Below are 26,985 nucleotides of genomic sequence, written 5' to 3'. Positions count from 1 at the left end.
CATCAATCCCCACCCCCAACCTCATCCTCCCCACAGTCTGTCTGCAACAGGAAAAAATAGTATTTACTGACAAGTGTTTAGAACCACTCTACTTCCCCCACCCTTGATGAGAATTCTCTCTTCACTGGCTCCATTCAGGTGCTTTTTTGAGGAAGAAATTCAAGTGGTGAGGACAGAGAAATGAACCCCATATGGGAGGCTGGATCCCAGATAGGAGGCTGTGGCACTTGCCCAGAAAAAGGCTGAACTGGACTCTCAAAAAAAAAGAAGAAAGAATAGAAACACAATTCTGATTCTAGGAATTTATCCTTCAACTTACTTGCACACCCTCTTTAAGACATACTGAGAAAAAGAAAGGTTCTGCAGAGGGTGTAGAATGCTACCATTTGTGTAGGAAATAAAATAATGCACATGTGCACATGATTGCCGATGCGTCTCTAGTACCACAAGGAATTGGTACTGTTGATTGCATCCAGGAGGGAGAGTGAGAGCTGGAGTAAAAAAAGCCTTATCTTCATTGTATGATCTTTCCGTTGCTCTGGATTTTGTAAAATGTGGGTGTATTGCCTACTCAAACAAAAATATTCATTTGAAAATGTTAAAGGGAGAAGAAATATAGAAATCGAGAGGTCTCAGTTTGGGAGCAGGTTTCAGGTGGGAGTAGAGAGTAATGGTAGAGAAATGCATTGGGGGCAGATGCAGAGTTTGAGAGGTAATGAAAGGGAAAGTTTAATGTCCTGTGAGAAAATCTAGTAAAGAGTGGAATTGCTTTGAATCACTTGGGGTTGTGGGGTTATGGGAAATACGAAGAGACTGGACCACGTGGAACCCTGAGGTATATTTGGGTTGCACCTTTCACGGGCAGGTTGGGCTGGACAAGCTCTAGCAACCTACTGGCCAGGACTGGGATATCTCTATGTGCACTATGGAGTCAGCTCTCTGGGTTGTTTTTTCCCACCTCACCCAGTCCCCTTTGAATATGAGACTCTAAACCCTGGAAGCATTCAGGAGGACAGGCTGAGCTGGACAATTCGCGGAGAAGTCTCACTGGTCTAACAAGGGGATGGGAATCATTGGCTGTTGTTTTCTCCTTTCTCCCCTACCTCCTCCTGCCCAACTCCCCTCCTCCTTCTGAAGCAATCCTGGAGGACTTCCTGTAAGAAGCCTCTCCTGCCACCTGCGCAGCTTCTTCTTTTGAATCTTGTTCAATTTTGGTGAAGTCACAACTGGAGGGAGGGAGCTACAGGGGAGTTTGATGGGGAGGAGGGTGGGACATGGACTGCTCCCAAGGTCCAAACTTCCTTCCACCCCAGGTCTGCCTATGCTTATCTGTCTGATGGCTTCTCTCTCTCTCCCTCTCATCCCTGCCTCCCTCCTCTCCCTATTTCTCTTCCTCTCATTGTCTTTGCCTCTGTCTCTGATTTTGCCGCTGTCTTTATCTTGGTTTTTTTTTGTGGTTGTTATTTTGTTTTGTTTTGTTTTTTAAATCTGTTCGGTCTCTTTATTGGCCTCTTTTGCTCTCTATTTTTTGCCTCTCTTCTCTCTGTCTCTTTCTTTCTGTATCTCTCTCCTCTCTCATTATGTCTCTCTTTTCATGTGTCTCTCTGTGTCTCTTTCTCTCCTCCCCAACTCTCTCCCCGTCTCCCTTCCCTCTCTCTGTCTCTCTCCACAGTCAAAAAAGCCAAGTTTGATGGTGCCCAAGGTAAGTGGCCTCTATTCCTGTCCTCTCCTGTGTTATCTGTCTGTCTGTCGGTCTCTTGGAGAGACGGGAGAGGGTGTCTGAGCCAGGGAGGGGGAACTTGGGCTCTTTGTCTGCTGAGCATCACAGAGCGTGTCAGACTTGCTCTAGGGTCCCAGCAGTCTTCCCAGCCATCCCCTGAAGACTCCAGTGGGAGTGGGGCTCACCCTGAGCCAATGGTGCTTCCCAGGATCCTAAGAGATAGGGTGGGGACACTTACATTAGGCTGCAGGTGAGAAAAGTGAGGTTCAGAGAGGCAAAGGAAGTTTCCTATGTCCAAGGACATTAGACGAAGTCATTTCTAAGCATCAGGACCAGTTATCCCAAAACTCCACATCTCCCTGCACCAAGGCCCCTCCCTAGTGCTCTGAGGGGCTGGGGGTGGGGCTCTGGGGACTGGTCTGGGAGTGGAGGCACAGAAGCACCTCAGGGTGTTGGGCCGGGGGTGGGCCCAAGAACTCACAGCCCCTGAGGGATCATAGGGGTGTTATTGAGAGCTTGGGAAGGGGTATGGGGGAGTCCCTGAGCCCTTGCACTGACCTCTTCTCTCACCGCCACAGAGAAATTCAATACATATGTGACCCTGAAGGTGCAGAATGTCAAGAGCACGACCATTGCCGTACGGGGCAGCCAGCCCAGCTGGGAGCAGGATTTCATGTTGTGAGTCTGCAGCGACTGGACCTGAATGGCCACGCCCCCTGGCACAGCCAGGCACTTTGCTGGTCCTGCAGGGCACAGCCGGACACCCGGGTGTCGTCTGGGACTCCCTTCGCTCTGCCTTCAGCCTTGCGTCCAGCCATCAGCTTTGCCTCCAAAGCACTTCCCGAATCCAATCGCTTCCCTTTATCTCCGAGGCCACCAGCCAAGTCCTCTCTGCCCGCCAGCCTCCACCCTGGCCTCCTGCTGCCATCCACCTCCTGCAATCTGTTCTCTAGGCAGCAAGGAGGATATTTTTAAAATTGCAAATCACATCCGGTCACTCTCCAAACTTGCCTGGGGCTTGTGGCTCATCAACCTGAGAGCAAAACCCATATCCGTCCCTACAGCCCCCCAAGGCCCGGCCCCTGGGACTTCACACCAGTATCTTGCTTCATCTCTCCTGTCTCACCTGCCCCAGATACACCCACCTCTGCACTGTTCCTCCAACATGTCCAGCTTGTTCCTGCTCCAGGACCTTTGCTCTTGTTCTTCTTTCCCCCTCTCTCCCCATCCCAGCTGACTCCCTCTGTCCTTTGGGTCTCAGCTGTGTCACCTCCTCAGGGAAGTCTTCCCTGACCACCACCCTCAAGCTGCAACTGAACAGTAATTTCAGGCCTTGTCACCAATTGTTATTCTATTTATTTGTGTGATTTTTGACACCTTTCTGGCCCCTTCCCCTGGACTTTGAGCTCCACGTGGGTAAGGCCCTATTGGTCTCTGTCCCCACTGTGATCTCCATGCCAAGCACAGAGCCTGGCACACAATAGGTGCTCGATAAATATTTGTCTAATAGCTGAATGAATTCATGACCTGGACCCTCCCCTCAACCTGGAGCTACTCAGGGACTCCTATTACATCCCACCTACTCTGATGATGGCCAACATGTGCCATGCCTTCTTCTAAGGCTTTGATTAAATCAATTTTGCTTATAACCCTGGGAGGGAGGGTGCTAACATAATCCTCATTTTACAGATGAGGAAACAGAGGACCAGAGGGACAAAGCCACCTCCTCAGTGTCATACAGCCTGTACATAGCAGAGCTGGGATTTGGACCCAGGCAGCCCTCAACCCCTGAGCAGAGCCTGCCTGGGGACTGTCACTAGTGGAGGCCATGAGGGAATCCAGACCTGGGATTCTGGAGCAGAGGAGCACTTGGGGAAGGAAGAAAGGAGCTGGCTCTACAATTCTAGGAAAATGTGAAGGGGGCAGGACAGAGTGGTCCCCAACTCCCCCTAAAGCCAGTTACTGAATGACCAGGTCACGGTCAACAGATATATTCAAGAACATTCCTTAAGATAAACCTTTGGTAAATTGGTAGATTCAGTGAATTGGACATTCACCAAGGTTTACTACCAAATCTGCATATTTCCGGGATGGAGTCTGCAGGGAAAGTGCTTAGAGGTGTAATCACTGATATGCTCAAGGGTGTCCTCATATGATTGGTTAGAGATGACACTGGGAAGGATGGAGGCAACACAAATGCCCTTATCTTGGGGTCATAGGGAGCCATGGAGGGCATTTGAGCCTCTTCCTCACTTAACCAGCATTCTCAAGGTCTGAGGGCTAGAGGAAGGGCCAGGTGATTTGGGGTTACAGGAGACATGCGACACCTGTCCCCATTCCTTCTTTCTCAGCTTGGAATCCTGGTTCTGCTGTGATACCCTGAGCATGTAACTTAGTCCTTTGGCCTCAGTTTCCCCTCTGTAAAACAAGAACTGCTGTGTTACCTTCCTGACTAGGACTCACCCAGGCCTGGGTTTGAATTCTTGTTGGTCATGTGTCCAAAGGCGAGTGAACTGACTTTTCTGAGTCTTCATTACCTCTCTCCACAGCGAAATTAACCGCCTGGATTTGGGGCTGACGGTGGAGGTATGGAACAAGGGTCTCATCTGGGACACGATGGTGGGCACTGTGTGGATCCCTCTGCGGACCATCCGCCAGTCCAACGAAGTGAGTGGTGGGATGAGGGTTGGATAAGAGTGCCTGGGAGGGGTCCAGAGGCCAGTGGTCTAAACAAGATGGACATCTATCTCCATTCCCTGACAATGTTCATGTAGACATCCAGGGCTGCAGTGGCAGCTCCAGTCGACAGGATTTAAACTCCTTCCATCTTGTCGCTCTGCCTTTCTCCTCATGTGGCTTCCACCTCATGGCCCAAGATGGCTGCTCAAGCATTACCATTACATCTGCATTCCAGTCAGGGGAGGGAAATGTAACAAGGGAAGGGGTTTGCACTCCTAATTAAGGGCCCAAACTGGAAGCTGGCTTTCATTGGCCAGAACTGTCATGTGGCACCACCTACCTGCAAGGGAGTCTGGAAAATGCAGTCTTAAGCTGCATAGCCCTGGGTCCAGCTAGAAATGCATCCCTATGGAAGAAAGGAGAAGGGATATTGCAAGCAACTAGCACTTTGTGCCCAGATGGGCATCAGGGAGTTTACGCCAGTCCCAAAGAAAATAACCTTGGCCTCCTCTCTAACCTCCTGGCCTTAAATTTCACCCTCTCCACTTGGCACCTAAGATCCAATCCTGCCCTCCCTGCCCATCACCCTTGGGAGGCCTTCCAGACGGCACCAACCCACTTTGCCAGTCTTATTTCCCCCACACCTAAACCTACACTCCTCACAGGGCCCAGGGATAGCTTCTGAACTTTCACATATGCTGTTCCCTGGGTTTCAAGTGTCCTCCTTTCCATCACCCTTAAGCCCAGCTCCCATGCCCTCTCCTCCAGGAAGCCCTCCCTAATTTCCTCCTGGATTCCTCACATCCCCTCCCTCCTTCTGGCCTGGCCCTGACTTCATGGTGTTGTGGGTGTCTGTGTCAGGCTCTATCTCCTGTGACTGTGGGCTTCTCAGGCATTGCCCAATGTGGACCAAGCTTAGAGCAGGCACCAGGTAGGGCTTATTTTTTAATGAATAAATGGAGATGGAGGAAAGAGGCGCAATAGTCCAGGCGAGTCCAAAAGGAAGGCTTGTGGGCGACCCAAAATTTCCTCAGTGACCCTCCAAGTGTGAGGAAGGCCTAGTCACCTGGGACAACCATGACCTATGCAAGGGACCCTGGACTACTCCCCCATCACTGCCAGCCTTTCCCTGGGGCTGCAGAAGGAATATTCTGCAGAGCATCATTCTCATTTCAGAGATGAAGAAACTGAGGTTCAGAGTGGACCCCAGCTGCTCAAGGGCTCATTTCCCTGAACCAAGGGGGACTGGTTCATTCACTCAGCGGGTATCCTCCCTGAATGGTGGGAGGATCATGCCTTTTATCTGAAGTCGGGGCCCCATAACCCCTCGTTAGGGATGAGGAGTGCTGTGCAAGGCTGGGACCGCCCCTACCTGACCCTACAGGTCTCTCTCTCTGGGTCCTTGCTTCTGGGTTCTCTGGACCCACCATGTTGCCCTGGATTGAGACCTTCCTTCTCTGAGTCTTGGTTTCCTCATCTAAAGTGGGGACATGGCCCTTGCTCTCGGGGTAAGCGTAAGATGGGGTGAGGGAGACATTTCATTTGAGAATAGGGAGCCTGTTGGTCAGTGTGCAGCAGATACGTTACCCGCCACACCTCCCCCAGAACCCTAACCCCTGTTACCCAACCCACACCCCAGGAGGGCCCCGGAGAGTGGCTGACCCTGGACTCTCAGGTCATCATGGCGGACAGTGAGATCTGCGGCACTAAGGACCCCACCTTCCACCGCATCCTCCTTGACACCCGCTTTGAACTGCCCTTAGGTGAGTGTGGCGGGGGCTTGGGAGGGGTGGGACCCTCACCCCGCCCCAGGAGAATGGTCAGGTCTAGCTGGGTCCAGACAACACTTTATTCTGAGGATGAGGTTCCCCCTCCCAAGAGGAGAGTCTCCTGGGCTACAGCAAGTCAGCAGAGATGTACGCCTGCCGCACGCGGAGTACAGTCCAGCTCCTGCAGGCCACCAGTGGGCTGCAAGTGCTTTTCAACCGACGGGGCTCAGGTCTGAGCTGTCTTAGCTGGTCCTTGGTGAGGTCTTAAGCTGCAGAGGTGAGCTGGATGTGGAGAAGACACAGACAAAGGCAGAAAGACAGAGACAGAGAAATGGAGAGAGAGAGAGAGAGAGAGAGAGAGACATGTAGAGATCAACAAAGGCAGAGACACAGAGAGGCCTCTTTACCTTTCCTGGAAGCAGCTCAGTTCTCCCACATCATCCTTCCAAGAACCCATGATGTCCCCGTCCTGGTAATGCTAGGATGCAGCTCCTCTCCCATCCGCCACCCATTCCCAAGGCAGTTCTGGGTGTGTGGTGGAGGGGTGTTGTCAGGGGTGCCACCCCCTCCTCCCTTCCTCTCCCCCACCCACTGGAGACCAGCCCCATAGGCCTGCAGCATGCATTGGCTGGAGGCTGAGGGGCAGGGAGGGGCTTCCAGGCTCACGGCCAGGTCTCTGCTTCCAGACATCCCTGAGGAGGAGGCACGCTACTGGGCCAAGAAGCTGGAGCAGCTGAATGCCATGCGGGACCAGGATGAGGTGAGCGTTGGCATGGGGGCTCTTTTCTTCCTCTCTCTCTCTCTCTCTCTCTCTCTCTCTCGCCCTCTCTCTCCGTGTCTCCTCCTGTCCTCCATTCTCTGTCTCTGTTTCTCTTTCCACTTGTCTTTCCCTGTGTCTGTGTCTCTAACTCTTTGTAACCTGACTAAATCACTGACCCATGTGGTCCAGTCTCGAACCAACGATGGTGTCAAGGAACATACGGTCCACCAATGACACGACAATTTCAATCGAGTCAAGTTGTGTATTTACCAAATACCATCAAGGAGATATAGAGGCCCTGTAACAGTTCTTACACCCCCTTTCTGCCCCTCAACCCTCAACTCCTTGAGTCACACTTTCAGGCTTTCTTAAAAGTTCTCCTCCCCCACTCCCAGCCCTAGCCTCTGTACCTCTGTTCTTCCATGCCATCCCCCTTCTTCTACACTCTATATTTTCACAGTTCAAAGACCCAGTGTGGCCCTGAAGACAATCTTCAGAAGGTGAGGGCAGGGAAGAAATAGCAGGCAAGGCTAGAACACCCTTTAGTGGGAGGTGGAGGGCAAAGGGGCAACACTCACATGTTAGCAATTTTTGTCCAACCTGAGTTCTCATCACCTTTCTTCAGCTCCCTGCGTCAGTGTTTCCTCTCTCTTTCCTCTGTTTCTTTCCCTCATCTGTGTCTCTTTTTCTTCTTTCTGTATCTGTTTCTCATGGTCTGTGTTTGTGTCTCTGTCTCCCTCTTTCTTTCTCTGTGGACGTCTGTATACTTCTCCTCCAGAGGGAGAGGATTTAGGAGGCGGGAGAAGTCAGGATAGAACAGAACAGAGGACCATCTTGATCCTCTGGCTTCTGGCACCCCCTGAGACACACCCTCTCTCCTTCCCTCCCCCTCAGTATTCATTCCAGGATGAACAAGACAAGCCTCTTCCTGTCCCCAGCAGCCAGTGTTGTAAGTACTTCTCAATTCCTTCCCGGGCTTCAGCTGAAGCCCTCATCCATCCTCTACCCCATGACTGTCCTGTGTAATGAATGGGTCACTCGTCTCCAGAGATATGAGTCCTAAGAGCACACAGTATCCCCTCACAGTGTAGTGGAAAGAAAAAGGGATCTGGGACTTGGGTTTGGGTCCTGCCTTACTACGTGGCCACAGGCATGTCCTGATCCCTCTCTGATCCTCAGAGCCCCTCTCTTTGAAACAGGGGCACCTGACAGCCCCCGCATTCTGATGGTTTTTGGAAGGACCCAGAACATCTGGAGGCTTGAAAAACACTTTGCAGACTCTTCAATTCCATTCATTAGACCCCAGATGAGGACTTAGAACTCATTCATCAAACTTCCATGAGGCCAACACAGACCCCCAAGCAGCCCACACTCAGATGGTGCAAACAGACAGTCCTGCCAACACATGTATAATAGGCACACATTTATTTAGATAAAGAAGCCGAGGCCCAAGGGGAGAAGGGACTTGCCAAGGTCACACACCTGGCAGGAGGCAGAGCCAGGGTTTGAACCCAGGTCGGAGGGACTACAAGTTTGCTTCTCTTTCCAGTGTGCTATATCTATTAATTATGATGAAGATCACCATGTTTCTCTGTATATTGTCCCTCCATCAAGGCAGAAATTTTCAAGAGTGTCTATCCTCCCGTGGACACTGAGATGCCCCCAGACCGGGTCTCCACGGGTCTAGATGACTTTCTCCTAAAAGTGCCCCCCAAGTCGTCTGAAGTGAGGAGGAAGTGAAAATCATATAGTCTCAGGACAAAACCCCCACCCATGACACTTGGTCCCTACCCCACACTTCAACCTCTTTCTCCTTTTCCATCTGCTTCCGCATCCTCCTTTCCCCCCCTCTCACAGTCTCCCCTGTATCCGTCGTCCACCTCCCCCCACCCCCATATGCCCAGGATATGTGATGATGGAGCCTGGTGGAGGGAGGGGCTGAGGGACTGCAGTTGGGAGACCTCATTCCTAACTTGGGGTGTGATATGGAGAAAGTCCCTTATCTTCCCTGCCTGAGGAGGGGTCATCACTGCCCTGAAGAAATTACACACCCCCTCTCTGGTGAATGGGGTCATTGAAGGATTGTGGTGGGGGCAGAGACAGGCACGGCGGGGGCAGGAGCAGATGACAAACAGCACCTGGGCAGGTGACCTGAAGCAAGAGGTGGGTTCAATTTGAGAATGGAGACTTACCACCCAGCGTTTACCTCCGAGTTCTCTTGGGACTGTCTTACCACCCCCATTTCACGAAGGAGGCAGCCAAGTGTCAGAGGAGTCAGAATTCTGGTCAAAGTGGTTTTTCTGAGATGCCAGATGCTGGGGATGAGGCGATGAAGATGTAGTTCTCTCCCTGGTCCTGATGCTCAGGCTGTGTGACTTTAGGCTTTTCACTCTACCTTTCTGAGCCCTCTTCACCTATAAAAGGACAAGAATGATTAAAAATAAAAACCCACCCAACAGGGGTGTTTCAAAGTTGAGGATTTCCAGTTCAGTGTTTCTTTCATTATCTGGGGGATGGGGGAGGGAAGGAATGAGGAGTGCTGACCCCAAACTTCAGAGTTGGAAAACCCTGGGTCCAAATGCCCTCTTTGTTACTTCCTGGCTAAGCCTGTGGTCTTGTCAAAAAATGGTGGTATCCTGCCTTCCTCCCGGGGTGGTGAGTGAAGGTATAACAAGTCAGTGGTTAAAGTGATCCTCGGGGAAGATACACAGGGCAGAAGGGGATGGGGTCCTGGGCTGGAAGAAGGAGATGGGGAGGATGGGGGAGCCCCCCTCCCCATGCCTCCCCCTCTGCCTTCTCCCTTTTATTATCTCTGCCCCTTCTCTTTGTAGGCAACTGGAATTATTTTGGCTGGGGCGAGCAGCAGAGTAAGTACTCAACTTGATGTTCTGGGAGGCCATGGGGAGGTGGGCACCTCGGTGACCCTGAGGCCCCCGCCCCATTGCTCAGGGAAATGGGGAGCCTGTGGCTGGCACATTGGGGCCAGAGGACTGGCAAGACCCCTCTTGTGCCCTCCTGCCCCCTGATCACTAACATCTGTTTGAGGGTCCTGCTCTGTCTGGTGGGGAGTGGGTAACGTGACTCTGGGTGGGAGGATTCAGCTGGGAGGAGTGGGCATATAGACAGGAAACCTGCCTGTCTCCAGCTGGGCACTGTGAGCCCCCCACCCCCTTGCTCCCCTTGTATAACCTTATCTCCTCTCCTGTGATTCCTTCCTCTTTTTATCTCCCCATCTTCCTCCTCTACCTGGAGCCCTCCTCCAGCCCCAACGTCCCTCAGAGGCTGGTGGGCAGGGAGGGAAGAGGGTCTCAGACAGAGCAGCTGAGCAGAGACCCCCCCCAGACAGATATCACTCTGGAGACCTCAGCTCCCAAAGCCCCCCCAACACATACACACATCTTCCTCCAATTTGCCCCCAGGGGAAAGAGACAAACTACCTCCCCCCAAAACTGGATGACCATTTTTCTCCTTAACAAATAGCTCCCTTTTCCTCATGCCCTTTTCAGAGAAATCCAGTCCTCTAGTCTAAGCATGAATCTACCTCCTAATCTCTACTCCATCAACTGGGGGGCCTTCCACCCCACCCCCATATCCTGATGGACAAGTTGCACCCCACTCTCCCTCCAGGAGCAGGAAAACTGTTTACAAATACAGTTGACCCTTGAACAACATGGGTTTGAACTGTGCGGGTCCACTTACATGTGGATTTCTTCAATAAATACTACTACGGGACTACACGATCCCTGGTTGGTTGAACCCATGGATACAGAATTGTGGATAATTGTGGCCAATTATAAAATCACATATGGGTTTTCGACTGCACGGAGGGTTGGCGTCCCTAACCCTTGCATTGTTCAAGGGTCAACTGTAGTTTGATCCAAAAGAATTTGTCAAAAACAAGTCAATCGGAAGCAAAGTTAGCCAAAATAATCATTTGGCAGACAGCTAGGCTTGATCAAAACCAGTTTGCGGGCTTCCCTGGTGGCAAGTTGGAGTCAGCCTGCCGATGCAGGGGACGCGGGTTCGCGCCCCGGTCCGGGAAGATCCCACATGCCGCGGAGCGGCTGGGCCCGTGAGCCATGGCCGCTGAGCCTGCGCGTCCGGAGCCTGTTGCTCCGCAACGGGAGAGGCCACAGCAGTGAGAGGCCCGTGTACCGCAAAAAAAAAAACAAAACAAAACAGTTTGCCACAAATAAACAATACAGTAAAAAAAAAAAAAAAAAAAAAAAGACATTTTGGATTAAAACCAGTTTAGCAAAAGCTGAGAATTGGGTGAAGAAGAGCAAAGACAATTAGGCCCAAAGCAGGCCATTTTGTCAAAACAAACGTGGCTGAAAATGCCTTATCCAGAAGCAGGCGATTTGGTCAAAAACTATTTGGTAAAAAGCAGAGTCTGCGTAAAAGCAGAAAGAATCCAAGAGAAAGCAATCTGCCCCTCAAAAACATAATTTGTCAGAGAAAATTAATTTGGTGAACATGCACAGAGCCTCATGTGATTTGGTTGGAAACATCTCAGTCCGGTCAAGGACGATACGGTAGGCTATAAACCCCAGTAATTGTGTAGAAAACAACTTGGTCAGAGGGGCAATTTGGTGATATTGACAAATCGTCCCCAGTTTCAGATCCCCCCACTTTAGGCCCTTTATGGCTTCACGGTTTCACCCTGACGCCCACAGATCTAAGTTGCGGAAATTCACAACTGCTTCTGCCCTTGATGCCAGCACTGTCAGCGCGCAGCGCATCAGAAGGTGGCCATATGGCAGGGACAGGATAAAAAGCTTGCAGGTCACAATGGCTCAAGTCAAATGAGAAACTAGGAAACCAGAGCTACTTTGGTAAGGCCGGCTTTGCTGGCTAAAAATGAATTTGAGGTTTTTCTGAAGGTAAAATAGGGAATGAATCAAATAGCTAGCTCTACATGAAGTATGAAATTAATTTTTTAGCAGTTTACCACATTAAATTTTTTGACCTATTTTTTTAATATATAGAAATACTCTATTAGTGGGAAAAGAATTAGAAAGTTAAAATAAAGCAAAAATATTGGGAAAAGAGCAAAAATACTTAAAGGCATAAAAAGTACAAGCCCCCCCCTTGGTGTTTAAAATCACCAGTAAATTGATACCATGGCGAGCATACCGTGGGCTTCCCAATCGGCTGGTTAATTTAGGGGGCGCTCACTTCTTTTCAGCTCAACTGTTGTTTTCTAAATAAATTCAGTCTTTCCTGTTCCCACCACAATACAACGTCCTTTGAGACTGTTTTCTTTTTACTAAGAAAGAAAATCTGTTTCCCATTTACTAAGGAAAGCAAATCGAACTGAAGCATCCTTTAATTCTTATGAAACACTTGGAGTTTGGCAACCCCTCCCTGTTCCATTAGAGCGATAGATTCTGGGCATGTGGTAGTCTTGCGAACCGAAGAATCTGATCTTTTTGAGGAAGACAGCACCTTGGTAGAGCCCCTTCTTTGTTCCTGCGCATGAGAGTTCAGGGCTGGGGTCCCCATCCTCGGATATTAAGGAATCTCTGAGGGTTAAAGGGCATTTATATTCTACCTTGTCCTCTTGATCCTCCAACTTCCCCATGAGTATCTGTGTGACTCCTGTTATGGGAAGCCTGATGGAAAAACCAATATTGTTTTCAGAGACCCTGGACTTTAGTCAAAGTCCATTTTCACATTTGAGCCAAAAGACACCTTCCAATTTGTCCCTGTCCTCCTCACGTTGTACGACCTACCATGGGCCCCGGACTCTAGGTCCAGTTTGACCCACATACAGCAAAGCAGGGTTTTCACTTCCCTTCTTCTTCTTTTTTTTTTAATAGATCTTTATTGGAGTATAATTACTTCACAATACTGTGTTAGTTTCTGTTGTACAACAAACTGAATCAGCCATATGCATACATATATCCCCATATTCCCTCCCTCTTGCATCTCCCTCCCACCCTCCCTATCCCACCCCTCTAAGTGGTCACAAAGCACCGAGCTCATCTCCCTGTCCTATGCGGCTGCTTCCCGCTAGCTATCTATTTTACATTTGGTAGTGTATATATGTCCATGCCACTCTCACTTCACCCCAGCTTCCTCCTCCCACCCCATGTCCTCAAGTCCATTCTCTATGTCTACATCTTTATTCCTGCCCTGTCACTAGGTTCATCAATACCTTTTTTTTTTTTTTAGATTCCATGTATATGCGTTAGCATACGGTATTTGTTTTTCTCTTTCTGACTTACTTCACTCTGTATGACAGACTCTAGGTCCATCCACCTCACTACAAATAACTCAATTTTGTTCCTTTTTATGGCTGAGTAATATTCCATTGTATATGTGTGCCACATCTTCTTTATCCATTCATCTGTCAATGGACATTTAGGTTGCTTCCATGTCCTGGCTATTGTAAATAGAGCTTCAATGAAGACTGTGGTACATGCTCTTTCTGAATTATATGGTTTTCTCAGGGTATATGCCCAGTAGTCACCTCCCTTATTTGAAAGCCTATACCTCTGTTAAAATGACCCAAGATCCTTCATTCATTCTGGTAGATTCCTCTCCTTGGGTTAGCCATCAGTGAAGACCCCCTAAATCTGAGAGACTGTGTTGGCCTCCATTGCATGCTCTCTCTCTCCCTCCCCTCCTCTCTCTTCCAGATGATGACCCTGACAGTGCAGTAGATGATCGTGACAGTGACTACCGCAGCGAGACAAGCAACAGCATCCCGCCACCCTATTACACTACGTCCCAGCCCAATGCCTCGGTCCACCAATATTCTGTCCGACCACCACCCCTGGGTTCCCGGGAATCCTACAGTGACTCCATGCACAGTTATGAGGAGTTCTCTGAGCCGCGGGCCCTCAGGTAGTCACAGTGGAGTGAAGGATTCGTGTGTGTGTGTGTGTGTGTGTGTGTGTGTGTGTGTGTGTGTCCACCTCTTATCTCCTGGAGGGGAGAGAGGAATAGGGGGTTGGAGGGAGCTGGGGGTGGAGGTAAGTGGGTTCTAGGAAAGCAACATCTATACTTTCTTATAGGCAGTAAAACCTTTTCTTTACCCAAAATCTTGCAAGAAAACTCTCCAAGCTTGATTAAAGGGGGTCTGCTTTGGCGGAAGAAAGAGACGGAAGTCAGGAAGCCCCTGAGAGGTTCCCCTGAAATAGGCGGGCTCTTTGGCACTCCGCTTAAAAGCCCCTGGTCCCTTTGTACTCTCTAACTGTTCAGGGTAGGAGGTGAGAGGAGGAAGAGATGAGCGTTAATAGGGGTGGGAGGTGAGGCACAGTGATGTTGGAAAGACTCCCAGCAAGCAGCTGACTCGTGGTCCTGGAGTGGTCCTACCTAGCCCTCCTGGTGACCCCTGACTCTATGTTCCTGACCAGCAGGCATGGGCTCAGTGACTTGGGAGCTGCCCCTGATCAGTCCAGCCACCATCACTACTCTTTTCAAAGTAGGCTGTCCCTAGACCTACCCCATAGGTGGGTCCCCTGGCTTTCAAGGGTGCAGTGTGTTGGTCCTTGAGCCTGTGAGACTGAAACTTGTGCCTGCTGCTGCCCCCCCCACCCCCCGCTTGCTGACCTGATCGCCCCAGTCCTGGTTTCTTAACAGAACAATAGCAAACATGATATTAAACAGGTTGGATATTTGTAAAGCACTTAGGGTGGTGCCTGAAAGTGCTACGTAGTGACTGTTAGATAAACAGCACAAATAATAGTATTCGGAGCTAACTATGTGCCCAGCTCTGGTCCAGCGTCTTCCCTTCATCATCTCATTTCATTCTCTGGTTGGGAATATTATTGGTTCCATTTGACAGATGGGGAATCAAGGCACAGAGGGGTTAAGTCACTTGTCTGAGGTCACACAGCTGGTAAATCATCATAAGGACTAGTGTTTATGGTGAACCCACTGGGTGGAAAGCAGTGACCTGGTGAATTTTTTTTTTTTTTTTTGATTGTTTTGATTTTTGGCTGCGCTGGGTCTTCGTTGCTGCGCACGGGCTTTCTCTAGTTTCAGCGAGTAGGTACGGGGGCTACTCTTCATGGTGGTGCCCGGGCTTCTCATTGTGGTGGCTTCTCTTGTTGCAGAGCACAGGCTCTAGGCGCGCGGGCTTCAGTAATTGTGGCTCATGGGCTTTAGAGCGCAGGCTCAGTAGTTGTGGCGCACGGGCTTAGTCGCTCCACGGCATGCGGGATCTTCCTTGACCAGGGATTGAACTCGTGTCCTCTGCATTGGCAGGCAGATTCTTAACCACTGCGCCACCAGTGAAGCCCCACCTAGTGGATTTTTGGTCATGGGTCTTCTTGCAAAATGTTTGCTCCCCAAAGAATACATTTCCTCCATTAAAGGATGAGCGGGATGAAAATTTTCAGTGCTCTTTACTCCCTTGATGTTGAACCTACTTCTATTAATATGACCCCCCAAATCTCTTTAAGATATTAGGCTCAGTTCACACATACACCAGGGCCTCCTATTTGTGTGAAACCTTGATATACCAGAGTTGGAGGTTAACCCTACAACTTAGGTCCAGGACTAGGCTGGGGCGAGTGTGGTATGCTTGAAGTTGCCTCAAGTACAAAACTTAAGAGGGTGCCAAGAAACTCAGTCCTCAAGATAAATAATATATTAATGCAATATCTTTAAAAATCAAAATGGATGCCAAAAACCTCCATGAAAAAAATGTCACCAAAATGTTCCTTTGTAAGAGTAGATTTTCTTGTATGTAAGTTATACTTCAATGAAATTTCTAAAAATCCATGACTAGGAAAATATACAAAGTTAAGTTAAAACATGATCTGACTCTGCACTTGCAGGACTCAGCCTCACCTACCTCATTCTGATCCTGGTCCTGCTATATCTAGTCTATAAGCAAGAAAAATAATGATGGTTAATTGAGCGCTTACTATGTGCTAGGTATTCTAATGAGTCCCAAATAATGTGCTTATTCTTTACACCAATCTCATGAGGTGAGAATTTACTTCTTCATCTCCCTGTGGTTTTGTAGATAAGGAAAATGAGGCAGAGAGATTAAGTTACTTTCCTGAGGTCACACAGCTAGTAAGTGGCTGAGCTAGAATTAAACCTTGTCAAGCAGGCTTCTGAGTCCACAGCCACGACGCCACACTGCCTCTCAGCCCTATAAAAAGGCACCTGGGAACCTGCAAAGTTAGCCTCCCAAGGTCCTACAGCTGGACAAAAGTGACGTTCCCTCTACATCATCAGCAAGGACTTCAACCGAGCAGATTGTCCATTCTCTGTGTTCCCAGCAGCATCTCAGAATCACCCCCGTGTCACCCCCCATTCAAAAATTCAGGGGCAAACTCGCTATTAAACATAGCTATCCAGGCTCCCGAATTGCAGCCCTTCTCCAATTCTTGACGAAGAGACGAATTACGCAGACAAGTGTTTGTATCTGGTTGAGATCTGGAGAAACCCTCAGAAGCGCTTTATTTCTAGTGCAGTAAGAAAAGAAATTTTAAATGGTTTCTCTTTGTACCATCGAGGTAAATGAGCTTTCAGAGCTGTGCTGTCCAACATGGTAGCCCCATGGGGCATTTTAAAGTTAAATTTAAAATAATTAAAATAAATAAAATAAAATTTCAGTCCCTCCATCTTCCTGGACACTTGTGCTCAGGAATCATGCACATGTGGCTGGTGGCTACTACGTTAGATGATGAGGACAGAAAACATTTCCATTTGCTGTGGAGAGTTTGGGTAAAACATAATTTGAAGAAAACCTTCGTAAGCTCCCTACTCAGTCTTTACCATCATCCAATATAATATTTTTTGGCAGGTATTTGAACAACTTTTATTTTGAATTTTCCTATGTTTTGTATATACCATAGGAAGTTTGGATAGTTTATAGATGGAATGTTTTAGCAGGAAGTTTTTTTAAAAGATTGAGCATTTTGGATGCAACTAGAGATTATCATATTAAGTGAAATAAGTCAGAAAGAGAAAGACAAATATCATATGATATTACTTATATGTGGAATCTAAAATATGACACCAATGAACTTATCTACGAAACAGAAACAGACTCGCGGACATAGAAAACAGACTTGTCGTTGCCAAGGGGGAGAGGGTTGGGGGAGGGATGGAGTGGGAGGTTGGGATTAGCAGCTGTAAACTATTATGTATAGACTGGGTAAACAAGGTCCTACCCTATAGCACAGAGAACTATATTCAATATCTTATGATAAACCGCAATGGAAAAGAATATTTTTAAAAAGAAGGTATAGGGGCTTTCCTGGTGGTCCAGGGAGTGGTTAAGACTCCACGCTTCCAATGCAGGGGGGCGCAGGTTTGATCCCTGGTCGGGGAACTAAGACCTCTCGTGCTGTGCGGTGCGGCGAAAAAATAAATCAATAAGAAAGAAGAATATGTATACAGTATAACTGAATCACTTTGCTGTACAGCAGAAATGAACACCACATTGTAAATCAACTATACTTCAAAAAAAGAAAAAAAATTGAGCATTTAGTCTAGCCTCTTTATTTTTTAGGTCCAAGGAAATGAAATGCCATACTCAAGGTAAAACATTTAGTGGCATAGGGGGGAGTAGAATTAGTCTTACCCTGGGTTTAGTCTAGCATTCTTCATTCAACTCCTTTGTGCTTGCGCTATCCTGAAAGCAAAGAACTAGATCCCTTTCCATTTGTATTCATGACTTCCTTATTCAAACTATCTTCAGAAGCACTCCTGTCTCCCTAACAGCTTCTCCTACCATTTTTGCGACTGCTACAATTTGTGAAGCATCATTCATTTGCACATTCAAGGTGGCTCAGACTTAAGCAATTATTGGAACAAAGTTTCGATGCACTGGAAACAGTTGAAAGGAGAGTAAGACATCAAATATTAAGAAAATATTAACTCTTTCAGTAGATGGAAAAGTCTTCTCTCTCAGAAGAAAAGCAGAAGAGTGCCCATCTTACAGATAGAGAAACTGAGGCTTAAAAAGTGGGAGCGAGTTGCTTGAGTCTCAGAGCAGGATGTGCACAGAGCTGGTCCCAGATTGGCTCCCATCCTGTGTGCCTGGCCATGTCTTGTCCTTCTCTGGCTTTGGGTGTGTCTGTCTGCCCTGGGGGGAGTCTATTTATTGTAAGCATTCCTGGGATGGAATGGGGGAGTGGAAAAGGAGGAGAACTCTCCACTCTCACCATGAACAAGTCATACGGTGGGGAGGGGATGCAGAGGCAGAGTTCCCCTGAGAGTGACTCAAGCCACCATCCCAGGCCACCCTGGCCTTGCTGCCGAGCGCTGGATGATGCTGGGCCCCCAGAGGGACAGGCATTCCATCCCACAGGTCAGGATTTGACTGGGGGAGGGACACAGCTGGACACACTGGCAGAGGGAAGGGCAGGGAGGGTTTCCTGGAGAAATGTGCCTGGGAGCCAACGCTTGAAGGATAAATGAAGAGTCTTAGGAGAGGAATTCCAGGCAGAGAAGACAGCTCAGCTAAAGGCTGGAGAGGTGAACGGGGCCAGATCATGCAGGGAGGCCCTTGGTGGCTAACTCGAGGACATGGCATCCAGGGGAGGCATCTGGGGTCAGAGCTGTGTTGGACCCCAATGTCAGAGCTGTGGTGGGAGGAGTCTCGGGGTCCACTGGGTCCCATGCCTGACCACTGGGGCAGTTTACGTGGCGCCCAGGGTCACAGATGGACACATCCAGGCTTGTGTGGAGATCTCAGTCCTAGGCTGCCCCCCTCACTTGGGACCCCAGAATGTGCTGGGGTGGACTTCTGGGGTATTCACCAGCAGAGGGAGTTTGGAGTCCTTTCCAGGCAAATAATACCTGGCAAATAATACCCCATTCCAGCTGTCTACAAGGACAGGCACTAAAAAGCAATCAACCGTATACATAACTTAGCAAACAAAGACTAAAGGACTGTAGGAATCAAACCCTTGTTTGATTCCTACAGCATCCCAGGGCCTGGCCAGGGAAGAGGGTCCCAGTCACTGAGAGTGGAGAAAGTAAGACAAGGAACGCTGTTTATTGAATGACTGAATGAGTGGTTAGAAGGGGGATGAGAGGTGGCCCATGTGTCATGCTGTCTGCCCTCACGCAGAGACAGATATTTCTTCCTGGTCATGTCGAGTGTGAACCAGGGCGCATATAAGGAGCATATAATGTGGGTGGGCGTGGACTTGACCTGGCTGGTGGGTGGGGGAGACTCACTCAAAGAAGTGCTATTTCAGTGGGCACCAAAGGATTTTTCCAGATAAAGCAGGCAAGGAAGGATGTTCCTGGCAGAGAGCACAGCAAGTGCAAAGGCCCAGAAGTGGGCACAATTTAGGGTGTTGGAGGGACAGCGAAGATGGATGCTAATGTAGTTGGAGCAGGGGGAGAAAAGGGAGGATGGAAGGAGATGGGGATGGAGACGGAGGATTTGGGCCACACAGGGGTGCAGAGCACGGCACAGAATTTTATTTCAAGGGAGGCGTGGTGGGGTTTGGAACAGGGGAGGTCCGTGTTTGGGTTTATGATTCCAATAAGCCCCTTTGTGGCTTCTGTGGAAAAAGGTACTGTCCAGGAGAGAAGTGGGTGTTGGGTAGGGCAGCATCTAGTGGAGATGGCGGAGCCTGGACTAGGGTGGGGCCCAGGGTGCAAGGAAGTGGATGCACTGCACGTATGTTTAGAAGGTGGAGCTGAAGGGACCCGCCGCAGGATCATCTGTGAGTGGAGGCAGGGAGGCCCAGGTCCCTGATGAACGGAGGGGGCTTGGCAGTGGGAGGACCAGGTTGAGGCCGAGGGTAGGGGGTATATCAAGAGACAGGGGCTACTATGTTTGTTTCAGAAGCGCTAGGTCTCCAAGGGGGCTGTGGCAGGGACACTGACTCGGGGTCCCAAACATGTGGGTGAAGGTTTTGCAGCCTCCACAGTGCATGGATAGGAGTGGTGCCCGGTAGGTCACGGATGATCACTAATGTCACTGATCTGGTTTTATTGCCTGCCCCCCAAGATGGTAAATGCCCCAAGAACAGGTGTTTTTGTCTTTTGTTCACGGCTGTGTTTCCCTGGCAACCAGAGGAGCTCCACCAATGCTGGGAATCCAGGGAATGACCAATCCAGGGAATGACTGGGTGATGGAACCTGTATGACCGGGGCTGGGATGGGCAGTGGGTCTGTGCCCCAGCCCCTGAGCCCTTGGCCTGTTCCTGTAGCCCCACAGGCAGCAGCCGTTACGCCTCCTCAGGGGAGCTGAGTCAGGGCAGTTCGCAGCTGAGCGAGGACTTTGACCCGGATGAACAGAGCCTACGGGGCTCTGAGCTGGAAGACGAGCGGGACCGGGACTCCTACCACTCCTGCCACAGCTCGGTCAGCTACCACAAGGATTCGCCACGCTGGGACCAGGATGAAGATGAGCTGGATGAGGAGCTGGACGAAGAGCTGGATGAAGACCTGGAGGACTTCTTGGAGGAGGAGGAGCTGCCTGAGGACGAGGAAGAGCTAGAGGACGAGGAGGAGGTGCCGGATGACATCCAAGGCTACACTGAGCGCGAGGAGGTGGCCGTGGCCGAGCCCAAGGACTTCAAGCGTGTCAGCCTTCCACCTGCCACCCCCAAGAAGGAGGACAAGGCCCCAGCCGTGCCCACCGAGGTCCCCGACATAGCCAAGGTGGCCCCTGAGCCAGCCGCCCCTGAGGAGGCACCTGCAGCTGAGCAAGAGCCTCAGCCTGAGCCCCCCAGGGCTGAGGAGAGGTAACGGGAAGGCGTTGAGGGCCTGTCACAAGGTCACAGGGTCAGTGGTACCATGATGGGGTCAGTGTAGACCTGGGGAATGGGGGGAGAGGTTGTCACAGGGTCCTGCGTTTACTGAAGGGATCGGGATGCGTCTAGGAGGTCAGAAGTGGCTCAGTGGGGTCAGAGGGGGTCAAGCAGGGTCATGAAGGAGTCTTAGAGGTTGTGAGGGGCTGGAGGGTTTGCCAGGGTTGGAGAGGTCACAAAAGCATCAGAAGAGTCCTCGGATAGGGTTACAAAGTTGCAGAGGGGCCAGGAAGGTGGCAAAGGGACCCAGGAGACCTGAAGGTGTCAGAGACGTGATGGGCATGTGGGAAGGGGGCGGGGGAGGATCACTGAGGCTGGTCAGAGGCGTCACAGGTGGGTCATTGTGTCTTCGAAGTGCCAGGGAGGCCATGGAGGGCTCAGCATCGCTCGGAGGGTGGAGGGTGGAGGGAGTGCTGGCCCCGGAGCCTCATAAAACCCGTTGCCTCACTTTCAGGCCACGAGAAGATGAGGAAGGCCAACAGGGTCAGGACTCCATGTCTAGGGCCAAGGCCAACTGGCTGCGAGCCTTCAACAAAGTGCGGCTGCAGCTGCAGGAGGTGAGTGAAAGCAGCAGCGGGCTCACCCCCAGCCTGGCCGCGCCCAGTGCCCCACCCACCCTCATTTCCCCACTCCTTCCATGGCCCAACCCACTCTGGTCCTTTCCCTGGCCCTGCCCACACTAGCCCATGCCACTCATGAGCCACCTGGCCACGCCCACTTTGCCACCCCACCCACCACCATGCCTCCATACATCCTGGTTCTTCTATGGCTCCGCCCACTCCAACCTGTTCCCATCCGTGCCCAGCCTGGTCCTTCCTTAGCCCCACCCACTCTTGCCCTGGCCCCAGCCCCACCATTCCTGGCCCAACCCCTGCCCAATCTGACTCCTCCCTGGCCCTACCCATGCTTGCCTACTCTCCCCTGCAACCAGCTGGCCCCACCAAGGTCTAGTCCAGCCTCCCCCAGGGCAGCCTGGGATTTCTAAGTGGGGAAGAAGGAGAGGCGAACTGGAACCTAGAGCTGAAATTAAGCTGAGGTCATGGCTATGGCCAAGTTCAGTGGCCAGGTTCATGGATAGGGATAGAGGTTAGTGATAGGGTTATAGGTCAGGGTTAGGGCAGCAGTCAAAGATCAGAGTTCAGGCTTAGACTTGGTGATAGAGGAAGAAGTCAGTGCTTGGGCTCACAATGGGTGTCAGAGTTGGGGTTTGGGAGAGGTCTGAGATCTGGTCAGTATTGCAGAAGAAATTCGGTGAAAAATAGAATTAATGTCAGAGTCAGGATGACTGTTCAGATGGGCAGCAGGAATGAGGCCGTTCATTCAATCCTTCATTCACTCTACCTGCTCTGGGCTAGACACCAAGCAGTGTTATTATCCGGGGTGACCTTCCAAACTGGGGTGAGGCTGGCAGGAAGAGATCCTAAACAGACTTCCAAAGTCTTAGACCATCAATTATCAGAGCCACAAAAGTTTCAAATCAAATTTCTTATCAGCTGTACAGTAGAATTTTCTTTTACTATACAGTCTCATGGTTCTAGATTCAAACAGTAGAAGAAAATATACCGTGAAAAATCTATTGAATAACTTTCACTAAGTCAACAAATTAAATGAAAAAGACAGCAACTACCCTTGTAATGGAACTAGCGATATGACAAGAAAAATAAACATGAGTAGGATCTCTGGGTTTCATAGAGGGGGCATAAAACTAATCCAAGGCAATCAGGAAGACTCACTGGAGGAGGTGACACTGAAAGTGAAGTGATATCCATAATACTTAAACAATATTTCAGAAGAAGGTGTCAGACCCTTCTCCCTGTCCCCACCACCACCATGCCACCCTTTAGTTGCATGGTAGGGGGTGTTGACTCTGGGTCCACACTGAGACCTGAATGATAGATGGAGGCTGGTCGGGTGCAGAAGGTGGGAGAGCATATATACAGGTGGCACCGCTCGGGCAAAGGTCCTGGGGCATGAGATCAGATAATCAGGTGAGGCAGGGGGAGTTTAGTGAGTGATAGGATCTCATGAGTATTGAGCCAGCCCCTTAGAATCGCAGGACTATAGAGCACGAGCTCTTGTTCGAGATGATGCTAACGCATCCCCAATTTTGACAGACAAGGAGACTAAAGTTCACTGAGGTTGGTGTCAGAGAGTATCTCCTTTCTTCTCATTTTACAGATGGACAAACTGAGGCCCAGAAAAAGCCAGTGGGCTCCCTAAGGACACACAGTGAGGACTAGGACCCAGGCCTCCTGTCTCCCAACCCAAAGGGGAGACCGTTGTGGGTGTGGTACATGTGCTGCCCTGGGAAGGGGCAGCCACACTGACCTTATCCATCTTCTGTCCTGCAGGCCCGGGGAGAAGGAGAGATGTCCAAATCCCTGTGGTTCAAAGGCGGGTGAGTATCAGATCTTGGGGGTGAGGGAGAGGAAGTTTTGAACCCAGAGCCTGAGGCTGGTTTGCACCATAACCTCAGCCCAGCCAGGGCAGGGAGAGGTTCCATTTAGACAGGGAACAGATTACACGTGAGTGAAATAATGTAGCCACTGTAATAAGGCACTCATGACCAGAAGGAGCCAAAGACAGTAACACATTGAATCCTCACCACAAACCCACGGGGGGCCCACTACCCCTATTTTCCAGATGGAGAAACAGTCCAGAGAGGCCTTGCTCAAGCCACTCATATAATTCAAGAACATTTCCCCCTAGAGATAAATGTAAGGTAAAGAAGAAACCCATTTCCTGCACGATACATCTGCAACCCTGGAGTGAATTTTTTGCTTTGATTCTGCTTTTACATTTCTCAGATTATTGCTACAGTTGCTGGCTGTTTCATAACGATAGTTGTTGGTCTTACATGGAGCATTTGTCATATCTAATTTCTTAAGTTACTGCTTTTCCAGGGTGTTTTTTCAGCACTTGTGTAGTGAGGTGAGAGGATGCAAAAGATATTTGTAAATTACACTAAGGTTTTAAATAACAGCTGGAGAGTGACTGCCTTCCCTTGTACGTCCTTTTCAAACAGAGGCAGGGACACGGGAGCTGTGACTCCCAGACGGGCAAGTGTCCCGTGTGGGGAGCCCTGGAAGTGGGGTCTGAGATGGGGGCTCCTGTGTGCATGATTTATACAGGAAGCCTGTGAGGGCTTCCCTGGTGGTGCAGTGGTTAAGAATCCGCCTGCCAATGCAGGGGACACGGGTTCAAGCCCTGATCCAGGAAGATCCCACAGGCCACGGAGCAACTAAGCCCATGCGCCACAACTACTGAAACCCACGTGCCTAGAGCCCATGCTCCACAACAAGAGAAGCCACCACAATGAGAAGCCCGCGGACCACAAAGAGTAGCCCCCGTTCGCCGCAACTAGAGAAAGCCCACGCACAGCAACGAAGACCCAATGCAGCCAAAAATAAATAAATAAACTTATAGGGCTTCCCTGGTGGTGCAGTGGTTGAGAACCTGCCTGCTAATGCAGGGGACACAGGTTTGAGCCCTGGTCTGGGAGGACCCCACATGCCTCAGAGCAACTTGGCCCATGAGCCACAACTACTGAGCCTGCGCGTCTGGAGCCTGTGCTCCGCAACAAGAGAGGCCGCGATAGTGAGAGGCCCGCGCACCGCAATGAAGTGTGGCCCCCGCTTGCCACAACTAGAGAAAGCCCTCGCACAGAAACGAAGACCCAACACAAAAATAAATAAATTAGTTAATAAACTCCTACCCCCAACATCATAAATAAATAAATAAACGTATAAAAAAGAAAAGAAAAGCCTGTGAGGCAGGCGGGACCAGGTAGGAGAAACAGCCAAGCAGAGACGTAGTTCAGGAGTCACCAAGCCTGTAGTTCAGGAGTCACCAAGCCTCTGCCTGATCTCGCAGGGAGCGCTGGAGCATGAATAACACCCCAGGGCTTATCCAGAGTCACTGGCTGCCAGGCATCACTCTCATTGGCCAATGAGAACTTTCTGGAGAGGAGCCACACCTGAACCCTCTCTGGGAACACCTGCACCTCTCAGTAAAGTAGATTTGGACAGACCACCGCAGCATCTGCCACAGCCCTCCTTCTGATTAGCCCGCTCTGGCAGAGCTGCCAAGAGGCAACAGCACACATACAACTTCCAGTTCCCTCTTTCTCATGGGCTTTGAAATCACTTCTTCCAGGGTAGACTTTAAATATACGCAAATATTTCCAATTTTGAGCATAAAGAAAGATTTCGTTGATATTTTATCATATTATTTAGATTTGCCTTCATTCAAATTTTCACTAAACGTGGGCAACTGTATCATCTCCCCATTTCTCAGAGGAGGAAGTTGAGGCCCAGTGTCTTCATTTCTTAGGGCTGCCATAACAAACTATCACAAACGGAGGGCTTAAAACAACAAAAATGTATCTTGTCTCAGTTCTTGGAGGCCAGAATTCCAAAACCAAGTGTTGGCAGGGCCACACTCCCTCTGACTTCTGTAGGAGAGAATCCTTCCTTGCCTTTCTAGCGTCTGGTAGTTGCTGGCAACCCTTGGTATTCCTTGGATTGTAAACGAGTCATTCCAATCTCTGCCTCTACTATCATACCACTGTCTTCTCCCTGTGTGTCTCTCTTCTTATAAAGACACCACTCATATTGGATTAGGAGCCCATCCTACTCTAGTATGAGCCTGTCTTAACTAATCACATCTGCAATGACTCTATTTCCAAATAAGGCCACATTCTGAGGTACTAGGGGTTAGGACCTCCATGTATCTTTTCGGGGGACACAAGTCAACTCTTAATACCTGGGGAGATCAGGGGTCCTGCCCAGGCCTCAGGAGATGTCTGCTGGAGGAAGGGGAACTTCCCTGGGCCCTTGACGTCCCTGGGTGTGTCTTGCAGCCCTGGCGGTGGTCTCATCATCATCGACAGCATGCCAGACATCCGCAAGAGGAAGCCTATCCCACTCGTGAGCGACCTGGTGAGCGCCTGTGCCCTCCCCTGCCCAGGCAGAGCAGCCCTGCCACAAGCAGTGCTCAACCTGTACAAACTGCCCATGGCAGGACTGGGGCTGGGGACTGGCAAGGCATTCTCTGGGACTAATGTGATCTAACTTCTACCCTGCGTGCTGCGCGGACACTTCAGGCCATGGTGAGTGATGGCAACCCAGGCCCTTGAATCTCCTCCCAAGACCCCTGACCCCGACTGGGATCTTCCAAGTGGTCCCCATCCCATGGGTTCTGGGGAGGGGACCTTGCCATGTCCAACAGTTCATGGGTTGGGAAGAGAGCAGGTGACTCCCCACCTTGGTTCGTGGCCTGGCTGGTGGTTTTGCTCTGTGGCTGTTGACCATGGCCAAGTGCAGTTCCCCAGTCTGGTCCATGGTGGTGGGGAATGGGTGAGTCAGAGGTGTGGGGCTGCTCCCTTTCCAGGGTCTCTTCTAACCTGGAGCCTCTGTCATCTCCCAATTCTCTTCTGGTTCTGCTCCCGCTGCTGTGACCCGTTTCCTATTTGTGGCTGTGGCTTGAATCCGCGGCTGGCGGCCCCAAACCATGGCTGGGGATTCTGCTCGCGGTGACAACCCCCCGGGTGCCAATCGACCCCTCTGACTCCCTTGGTGACTTCCCTATTCCAGTCTCTGGTGCAGTCCAGAAAAGCAGGCATCACCTCGGCCTTGGCATCCAGCACTTTGAACAACGAAGAGCTGGTGCGTGGGGCACCTCCCCCTCCCCATCTTGGAGGGTGGGCGGGGCTGGGGGGCTCCTGGAGGAAAGGAAGCGGGTGGGGCAGAGACAGGCACTCCTCGCTTTCCAGAATTCCGACAACGCAGCCGCCAGCGAGCACAGTCTGTGCACAGGAACCCGTGGATTCCGACAGTGTGGGGCGGAGGACGGGGCGGGGGGGTGGGATGAGGGCGGGGCAAGCCAGTGCCCCCAGGTTAAGGCTCAACGCCCATGTCGCATGCCCTCCCTCCCCGCAGAAAAACCACGTTTACAAGAAGACCTTGCAAGCCTTAATCTACCCCATCTCGTGCACGACGCCGCACAACTTCGAGGTGTGGACGGCCACCACACCCACCTATTGCTACGAGTGTGAGGGGCTATTGTGGGGCATCGCGCGTCAGGGTATGCGCTGTACCGAGTGCGGTGTCAAGTGCCACGAGAAGTGCCAGGACCTGCTCAACGCAGACTGTCTGCAGCGTGAGTGCCCTGCTCCCGCTGGAGCGGAGACGGAGGGGCAGGACTGTTACTGGTTAGGGGGAGGGGCTCTGACGAAGAGGAGGGGGCGGGACAGGGGGCGGGGCCGTGGGACGGGATGGGAGCGACAGGAGGGGAAAGGAGAAGTGAGAG

The 26,985-nt window shown here is 50.6% G+C and overlaps 1 protein-coding gene across 4 annotated transcripts in view; it reads left to right on the top strand.

The window, feature by feature from the left end:
* The window catches only part of UNC13A (unc-13 homolog A), a 64,041-nt gene that overhangs the window by 7,487 nt on the left and 29,569 nt on the right, over positions 1 to 26,985 (top strand). For 3 of the 4 annotated variants that reach the window (XM_073801936.1, XM_073801937.1, XM_073801935.1), the window contains exons 2-15: positions 1,673 to 1,702; positions 2,299 to 2,398; positions 4,270 to 4,387; positions 6,039 to 6,162; positions 6,855 to 6,928; positions 7,823 to 7,877; positions 9,760 to 9,795; positions 13,573 to 13,780; positions 20,074 to 20,610; positions 21,125 to 21,233; positions 23,028 to 23,074; positions 25,538 to 25,616; positions 26,271 to 26,342; positions 26,616 to 26,835. In XM_073801936.1, the coding sequence (XP_073658037.1) occupies positions 1,673 to 1,702; positions 2,299 to 2,398; positions 4,270 to 4,387; positions 6,039 to 6,162; positions 6,855 to 6,928; positions 7,823 to 7,877; positions 9,760 to 9,795; positions 13,573 to 13,780; positions 20,074 to 20,610; positions 21,125 to 21,233; positions 23,028 to 23,074; positions 25,538 to 25,616; positions 26,271 to 26,342; positions 26,616 to 26,835 (1,809 nt within the window). Of the gene's footprint in view, positions 1 to 1,672; positions 1,703 to 2,298; positions 2,399 to 4,269; positions 4,388 to 6,038; positions 6,163 to 6,854; positions 6,929 to 7,822; positions 7,878 to 9,759; positions 9,796 to 13,572; positions 13,781 to 20,073; positions 20,611 to 21,124; positions 21,234 to 23,027; positions 23,075 to 25,537; positions 25,617 to 25,780; positions 25,787 to 26,270; positions 26,343 to 26,615; positions 26,836 to 26,985 lie in introns of all 4 variants that reach the window. The other variant, XM_033855165.2, reaches the window with a different exon arrangement.

The sequence above is a fragment of the Tursiops truncatus genome, chromosome 3, assembly GCF_011762595.2.
Source record: "Tursiops truncatus isolate mTurTru1 chromosome 3, mTurTru1.mat.Y, whole genome shotgun sequence".
Classification (NCBI taxonomy): Eukaryota; Metazoa; Chordata; class Mammalia; order Artiodactyla; family Delphinidae; genus Tursiops; species Tursiops truncatus.
This window is presented reverse-complemented; position numbering and strand designations above follow the sequence as displayed.